The sequence below is a fragment of the Arvicola amphibius genome, chromosome X (assembly GCF_903992535.2).
Source record: "Arvicola amphibius chromosome X, mArvAmp1.2, whole genome shotgun sequence".
In the NCBI taxonomy this organism is placed as follows: Eukaryota; Metazoa; Chordata; class Mammalia; order Rodentia; family Cricetidae; genus Arvicola; species Arvicola amphibius.
The window spans coordinates 23,009,633-23,017,989 of NC_052065.1; the positions used below are offsets into that span (position 1 = coordinate 23,009,633).

The following is an 8,357-nucleotide window of genomic DNA, read 5'->3' on the forward strand; positions in this document are numbered from 1 at the left end:
CTTTGACATAACAGGTTTATCACTGACTGCAGCAGTGTCTCCTGGATGTTAAGGTAGTACCTTGATGCTAAGGAGAACAAATGCTTAAGATTTGCTTCAGGTAAAACATTAAGTGGTCGAATAATTTCCCTTTCCAATAATTCACCCTTCTTTTCTTCCCTTCTCCCCACAGTCTTCCATTCCAACACTATACCGTTGTAATCATAAGCTTTTAATATGTCTAAAATTTATTTCTTTTCAAACATTTTTATAAGCTCCAGGGAACCAATTGGACCTATCTAAACAGATCAGATTTACCCACAATAAGTATCATTTAATTCTTCCCTTATTCTTGGTCTTGGGAACCTCTGGGAAATTCCCTCCTCTGTCCCCCAACCCTCTATCTACCATCTTGGGACTTTTCTCCCTTAATCACCAGGACTTAAATGTTTTTCCAGACATAATTTTCTGCCTTTCCAGCATCTTGCAAGGTCCAAGCTGCCAGCCAACCAGTTCCACAGAGCTCGGAAAAAACACAATAGTAATCAGCCACCCCAGGTCATGATCAAGCATCTCAGCTCTCCGATGCCCACAAAATCAGCAGGAAGCAGTCATAAGAGACCTTATGATGCCCCATTCCCACTCATTAAAGACCCCAAACTCCCCAAATTTTATAATAAACAAAAGGGTGGAATGTTATGATTTCAGCCACAATAAGGCTGACACTTCCAGGTTTTAGGGCCATGCATGTGCAGACAAACCCTCAGGCAGAAGGGCATAATGGCCCCAGGGATGATAAAGGGGCCACGTGTGAGCCACGTGCAGTGTGGTTGCATCATCCATCTATAACTCAGCTAAGACTTGCATGCATGCATGGTTGCATCACCCACATATGACTCAGCCCAACCCTTGAGCATGTGAACCACATCATTTGCGTATGACATAGTCGCATCAACCCCCTGTGTGTATGTACTAGGCAGTTTTAAAAGCTAGATGTGCCATTTCCTTCTCTCTCTCTGCACACCAATTTTCAGTGGACCAGTACAACCCCCCCATAAACTCTAAGCAGATTTGTTGTGTGTTCTGTGCTTCCTTCTCACTCATGCCAGACAATTTCATGCCTCACTATCCACAGGCTTTACAAAAAATACCTATTGTTTGCTTCTTTGGATTGGCATGCAAATCTATTTCAGGATTCTCACACTCAGGATGAAGAACAAAATTTTTAATGAATCCGTCTAACCTGTCTTGCAGCTTATTCACCTCCTGAGATCAATTGTCAATGTAAGAGTTATTCTTTTTTTCATTTTTTTATTATTTTTATTTTTTATTATTACTTTATAAATAATACCAATCACCACTTCCTCCCTTACTCACACTACCCTCAAACTCCCCCACACACCCTCTGACCAAACCCTCTCCAGTCCTAAGAGAAGGCAAGATACCCTGCCCTATGGGAAGTCCAAAGCTCTCCCCCCTCCATCCAGGCTTTGGAAAGTATGTATCCAGATAGAATAGTATCCCCAAAAGCCAGTCCATGCAATAGAGACAAATCCCAGTGCCATTATCATTGGCTCCTGAGTCTGCCCTAATTGTCAGCCACATTAAGAGGGGCCAGTTTGATCCCATGTTCACTTAGTCCCAATCCAGCTGGATTTGGTGAGCTCCTATTAGATCAGGCACACTGTCTCAGTGGGCAGACCAACCCCTCGTGGTCCTGACTTCCTTGCTCATATTCTTCCCCCCTTCTGCTTTTCAACTGGACCTTGGGAGCTCAGTCCAGTGCTCCACTGTAGGTCTCTGTCTCTATCTCCATCTGTTGCCAGAAAAAGGTTCTATGAGATTCAGTGCTGTGGAGTTCAATCTGGACAGGTGAGTGTGTGCTATCCTGGGGTGACCTGTGCCGGAAGAGAGCACAGACCCCCTCCCCCAGCTCCTGGTGCAGGGGTGTCTTTGTTACACATGTCCCTGCCTCTCCCAAGCCTCCCCTAGTGTAATCAAGGTCCTTGGCTCAGGAACAGTGTCCTGCTCCCACACCAAGGCCATCCACCCAGAGGGGTGAGAGTCTGCCCTCCAGGCAGGTCTGAGGATTCCCACAAGGGAGTGCGGACACCTTCAGCTGGTTCACTGTGTGATACTCGACCCCACCCTGCCCCCACGTTCGCCCTTTTGTCCGCGGAGTCCTGGGGCTACCAGCATCCCTGATTCAGTGCTGAGGAGTTCCATCCAGTCAGGAATAGTTCCTGCTCTTGCACTGATGAAATCTATCCAGAGTCAGTCACAGCAAAGTTGGGACCAAGACACCAAGTCTCTCCTGGCTTCATTTGAAAGAAGAGATGGGCAAGCGCCAATGCAAGAATTCCTTCAACAACCTGAAAGGCAACATGACATCACCAGAATCCAGACATCCCAAAACAACAAGAATTGAACACCCTACTCCAGAAGAAATAGAAGAAATCGACTTTAAACAGTACTTTATGAAAATAATAGAGGACCTTAAACAGGAAGAAAAAAACTGCCGTAAAGAAATGGAAATGACAAACAAAAAGGTAGACGAAATGAATAAATCTCTCAAAGATACCCAAGAAAAACAAGAAAAACAATCAAACAGGTAAGGGAAACAGTTCAAGACCTGAAAAATGAAATGGAGGTAATGAAGAAAACACAAGCCGAGGGAAGACTGGAAATGGAAATACTGAGTAAACGAACAGAGACAAGTATTACCAACAGAATACAAGAGATGGAAGAAAGAATTTCAGACTCTGAAGATACTATAGAGGAAATAAACTCACAGATTAAAGAACAAAACAAATCCAACAAATTCTTAACACGAAACATCCAGGAAATCTGGGACACCATGAAAAGACCAAACCTAAGAATAATTGGGGTAGAAGAAGGAGAAGAATTTCAACTCAAAGGTCCAGAAAATACATTCAACAAAATTATAGAAGAAAACTTCCCCAACAAAATTATAGAAGAAAACTTCCCCAACCAAAGAAGGATATTCCTATAAAGGTACAAGAAGCCTATAGAACACCAAATAGACTGGATCAAAAGAAAGTATCCCCATGCCATATAATAATCAAAACACAAAACATACTGAATAAAGAACAGATATTAAGAGCTGCAAAGGAAAAAGGCCAAGTAACATACAAAGGGAAACCTATCAGAATCACACCTGACTTCTCAATGGAAACCATGAAAGCCAGAAGGTCTTGGATAGATGTGCTATAGACACTAAGGGAACATGGATGCAAGCCCAGACTGCTATACCCAGCCAAGCTTTCCTTCATCATCAAAGGAGAAAACAAAATATTCCAGGATAAAAACAAATTTAAACAATACATAGCCACAAATCCAGCCTTACAGAAAGTAATAGAAGGAAAACCACAAACCAAGGAGTCCAACAATGCCCACAATAACTCAGACATCTAGCGATCTTTCACCAGCACAACTAGAAGAAGAGAAACACACAAACTCTATTACCAAAAAAATGACCGGAGTTAATAACCACTGGTCATTAATATCACTTAATATCAATGGACTCAACTCACCTATAAATAGGAACAGGCTAAGAGATTAGATATAAAAACAGGATCCAACATTCTGTTCTTTACAAGAAACACACATCAACCACAAAGACAGACATCTACTCAGAGTAAAGGGTTGGGAAAAGGTTTATCAAGCAAATGGACCTAAGAAACAAGCAGGTGTGGCCATACTAATTTCTAACAGAGTTGACTTCAGATTAAAATCAATCAGAAGAGATGGAGAGGGACATTTTATACTCATAACAGGAAAAATCCATCAGGATGAAGTCTCAGTCCTGAATATCTATGCCCCTAATATAAAAGCACCCACTTATGTAAAAGAAACATTACTAGAACTCAAGACAGACATCAAACCACACACACTAATAGTAGGAGACTTCAACACGCCTCTCTCACCAATGGACGGGTCAATCAGACAGAAACCTAACAGAGAAATAAGAGACTTAATGAAGGTAATGAATCAAATGGACTTAACAGACATCTATAGAACATTCCACCCAAATAGGAAAGAATATACCTTCTTCCCTGCAGCTCATCGAACCTTCTCAAAAATTGACCACATACTCGGTAACAAAGCAAACTTCCACAGTTACAAAAAATATTAGTAACCACCTGTGTCTTATCAGATCACCATGGATTAAAGTTAGAATTCCACAACAATGCTACCCCCAGAAAGCCTACAAACTCATGGAAACTGAACAGTAAACTACTGAACCACACCCTGATCAAGGAAGAAATAAAGAAAGAAATTAAAGTCTTCCTTGAATTTAATAAAAACAAAGGCACAATATACTCCAACCTTTGGGACACTATGAAAGCTGTGCTAAGAGGAAAGTTCATAGCACTAAGTGCCCACTTAAAAAAAAAACAGAGAAAGCACTCATTGGAGACTTAACAGCACACCTGAAAGCTCTAGAAAAGAAAGAAGCAGACTCACCTAGGAGGAGTAGAAGACTGGAAATAATCAAACTGAGGGTGGAAATCAACAAAATAGAAACACAGAAAACAATCCAAAGAATCAATGAAACAAAAAGCTGGTTCTTGGAGAAAATCAAAAAGATTGACAAACCCCTAGCCAAACTAATCAAACAGCAGAGAGAGAACAAGCAAATTAATAAGATCAGAAATGAAAAGGGGGACATAACCAGAGACACAGAGGAAGTTCAGAGAATCATTAGATCTTACTACAAAAGCCTGTATGCCACAAAATTGGAAAATGTAAAAGAAATGGACAATTTTTTTAGATAAGTACCGTATGCCAAAGTTAAACCAGGACCAGGTGAACAATCTATATAGTCCTGTTAATCGTAAAGAAATAGAAACTGTTATCAGAAACCTCCCTACCAAAAAAAGCCCAGGACCTGATGGCTTCAATGCAGAATTCTACCAGAAATTCCAAGAAGACCTAATACCTATACTCCTTAAGGTATTTCATAATATAGAATCAGAAGAGTCATTGCCAAATTCCTTTTATGAAGCTACAGTTACCCTGATACCTAAACCATACAAAGACTCAACCAAGAAAGAGAATTACAGGCCCATCTCACTCATGAACACTGATGCAAAATTTCTCAATAAAATACTGGTAACCAAATCCAAGAACACATTAAAAAAATTATCCACTACGATCGAGTAGGCTTCATCCCAGAGATGCAGGGCTGGTTCAACATATGAAAATCTATCAATGTAATCCATCATATAAATAAACTGAAGGAAAAAAATATGATCATTTCGTAAGATGCTAAGAAAGCATTTGACAAAATTCAACACCCCTTTATGTTAAAGGTCGTCGAGAGATTAGGGATACAAGGGTCCTACCTAAATATAATAAAGGCCATTTACAGCAAGCTGACAGCTAACATCAAATTAAATGGAGAGAAACTAGGCCATCTCTTCCCATTTTTCAAACGTTCTGTTAGAATCTCTACCCTGGGTAAGGAAATGGCCTTTGAGCTCAGTTCTTCATGCTCTACCAGTTATAAAGGAGTGCTTTGCTTCTGTATACTTTTTGCCTTATTTCTATGTATTTCTTTTCACTTTTATTACTATTAGTAAATGAGGTATTGTTTATTGCAAGGTGAGGCAAGAGTTTCTCATGATCACGTACATGAATAGAATGGGGTTTCAGATTTGAGGTAATATTTTTTAGTCCGTATGAAAAGACATACAAAATAAAGCTTGTTATGCAGTTGTTCATACTCTGCATCCCCTGTGTCCTGATTTACACGAGACCCTTACCCAGGGAACCCAACACACTAGATTTTTTTTTTAAGGCTTGTTTTAATTTTAATGACTGATCCACCTGAGGCCACAGGCAACCCACTATGTACAGACTCGAGGGAAGCTCTATTTCTTTGTCTCTTCCTCCTTAGACAGAGTCTTGATGATCTCCTCCTTCTTGGCCTGGAGGCGCTCCTCCCGGCGCTTTCTTGCTTCCTTGGTCTTAGACCTGCGAGCCTCAGCCTGGTCAGCCAGGAGCTTCTTGCAGGCCTTGTCTGCCTTCAGCTTGTGGATGTGCTCCATGAGAATCAGCTTGTTTTTGAAGACATTCCCTTTGACCTTCAGGTAAAGGCTGTGATACATGTGGCGGTCAATCTTCTTGGATTCGCGGTATCTCCTGAGCAGGCGGCGCAGGATCCGCATCCTTCTCATCCAGGTCACCTTCTCGGGCATCCGGGCATTGGCAGTGCCCTTCCGCTTTCCTATGCCCATATGCCTGCCCTTCCGTCGAGCCAAAGTATTTTTCCGGCATCGAGCCCTGGAATGGACAGTCACTGGCTTCCGGATGATCAGCCCATCTTTGATCAGCTTCCGGATCTGCTGACGGGAGTTGGCATTGGCGATTTCATTGGTCTCGTTGGGGTCCAACCAGACCTTCTTTTTACCACAGCGCAGGATGCTAGAGGCAAGCCTCTTCTGTAGCCTGAGCATACTCATGGCTGCGGACGCAGCAGCGAAAGAACACACTAGATTTTTACAATCATGCACTTTGTGTTTATTTCCCAGAGAGAAATTAAAGCATAGAAAGTTCAAGAGACATATCAGATTGACTCCTGTAATTAGTAAATATAGCACACCACATTTACTACTAGCCCTCACCAAGAATTAACACAGAGCCAAGATAGATCTCCAGTGAAATCCGTGTGTAGATACAACCCTAATCAAAAACCTTGTCTAACACAAGCAATAATTTATGTGGCCCAGAAGAGAAACATCTCTTCTCAGTAGTAGTCTATTTTTCTGTGAGAGTAGATAAGTACATTGGACCTCAAACATGTGCACATCAACATAAAAGACAGTTGATAGCCGAGCTGTATAGGGTCTGGCGGGTTTCATAGACCTTAAAGAAGAGAATGTCGAGATGCAGTAGCCGTTTACAAGCTAAGCAGCAGCATGCCCAGCCCAGCCAGCCAGACATCCCGCAAGTAGCCCAGATAATTCAGGCCAAAAAGAGGAAAACAGCACAGGATGTCAAAAAAGGAAAAGAGGAGATCAGCAAGAAGCATCAGTACGAGATTCGGAATTGTTGGCCGCATGTACTGTCTGGAGGAATCAGTCCTTGCACTATCATTGAAACACCGCATAAAGAAATAGGAACAAGCGACTTCTCTAGATTTACAAATTACAGATTTAAAAACCTTTTTATTAATCCTTCACCTCTGCCAGATTTAAGCTGGGGATGTTCACAGGAGGTTTGGCACAACATGCTGCAGAAGGAGAGCAGATACGTACATGGCAAACATTTTCAAGTTCTTCACTCTGACCTGGAACCACAGATGAGGTCAATACTTTTAGACTGGCTTTTAGAGGTATGTGAAGTCTACACACTTCATAGGGAGACATTCTACCTTGCCCAAGACTTTTTTGACAGATTTATGTTGACACAAAAAGATGTAAATAAAAATATGCTTCAACTCATTGGGATTACCTCATTGTTCATCGCTTCTAAACTTGAGGAAATCTACGCTCCTAAATTCCAAGAGTTTGCTTATGTCACTGATGGTGCTTGCAGTGAAGTAGATATCTTAAAGATGGAACTCAATATCTTAAAGGCTTTAAAATGGGAACTTTGTCCTGTAACAGTCATTTCCTGGTTGAATCTTTTTCTCCAAGTTGATGCTGTTACAGATGTTCCTAAGGTTCTTCTACCTCAGTATTCCCAGGAGACGTTCATCCAGATCGCTCAGCTTTTAGATCTGTGTATCCTCGCTATTGATTCATTAGAATTCCAGTACAGAATTCTGGCAGCTGCAGCCTTATGCCATTTTACCTCCATTGAAGTGGTTAAGAAAGCCTCAGGTTTGGAATGGGAGGACATTTCCGAGTGTGTAGACTGGATGGTGCCTTTTGTCAGTGTAGTAAAAAGTGTAAGTCCAGTGAAGCTGAAGACCTTTAAGAAGATAGCCATGGAAGACAGGCACAATATCCAGACACATACAAATTATTTGGCTTTACTGAGTGAAGTAAACTATGTGGACACCTTCAGAAAAGGAGGGCAGTTGTCACCAGTGTGTAATGGCGGCATTATGACACCTCCGAAGAGTACTGAAAAACTACCAATAAAACCCTGAAGTTAACATCAAGTTGGAATTGAAAAGATATTGGATAAGGTTCATACAAATGAGTAAGTTTTACAGGAAAGTAGTGTTGTGGCTATCCTTGCCCACTGAGGAGTTACACTGCCATTTTATTTAAAAATGACATCAATTTGGCACTAAATGCCTAGGGTACATGAAGCCGTGGGCTCAATCCCCAGCACTACAAAAGAACAAAACAAACTTAAAAAAAAGTTGGCACTTAAATTTCCTCTAGCTGTTTAAAAGAAAA

General features: G+C 41.3%; 2 protein-coding genes across 2 annotated transcripts; one reads left to right on the forward strand and one right to left on the reverse strand.

Moving 5' to 3' along the window:
* Nucleotides 1–5,819: 5,819 nt before the first annotated feature.
* On the reverse strand, nt 5,820–6,482 carry LOC119805058 (60S ribosomal protein L19-like). The gene has a single exon (XM_038316862.1). It carries the CDS (start codon nt 6,465–6,467, stop codon nt 5,877–5,879), a length of 591 nt encoding a protein of 196 aa, XP_038172790.1. The 5' UTR covers nt 6,468–6,482; the 3' UTR covers nt 5,820–5,876.
* A 401-nt stretch (nt 6,483–6,883) lies between these two features.
* Nucleotides 6,884–8,101, forward strand: LOC119804174 (G1/S-specific cyclin-E2-like). Its single transcript, XM_038315675.1, has one exon. The coding sequence runs from the start codon at nt 6,884–6,886 to the stop codon at nt 8,099–8,101; it is 1,218 nt and encodes a 405-aa protein (XP_038171603.1).
* The last annotated feature ends 256 nt before the right edge of the window (nt 8,102–8,357 follow it).

Coding starts and splice junctions, on each gene's coding strand:
- LOC119805058 (XM_038316862.1), bottom strand. CDS start 6,467: ATGAGTATGCTCAGGCTACAGAAGAGGCTTGCCTCTAGCATCCTGCGC.
- LOC119804174 (XM_038315675.1), top strand. CDS start 6,884: ATGTCGAGATGCAGTAGCCGTTTACAAGCTAAGCAGCAGCATGCCCAG.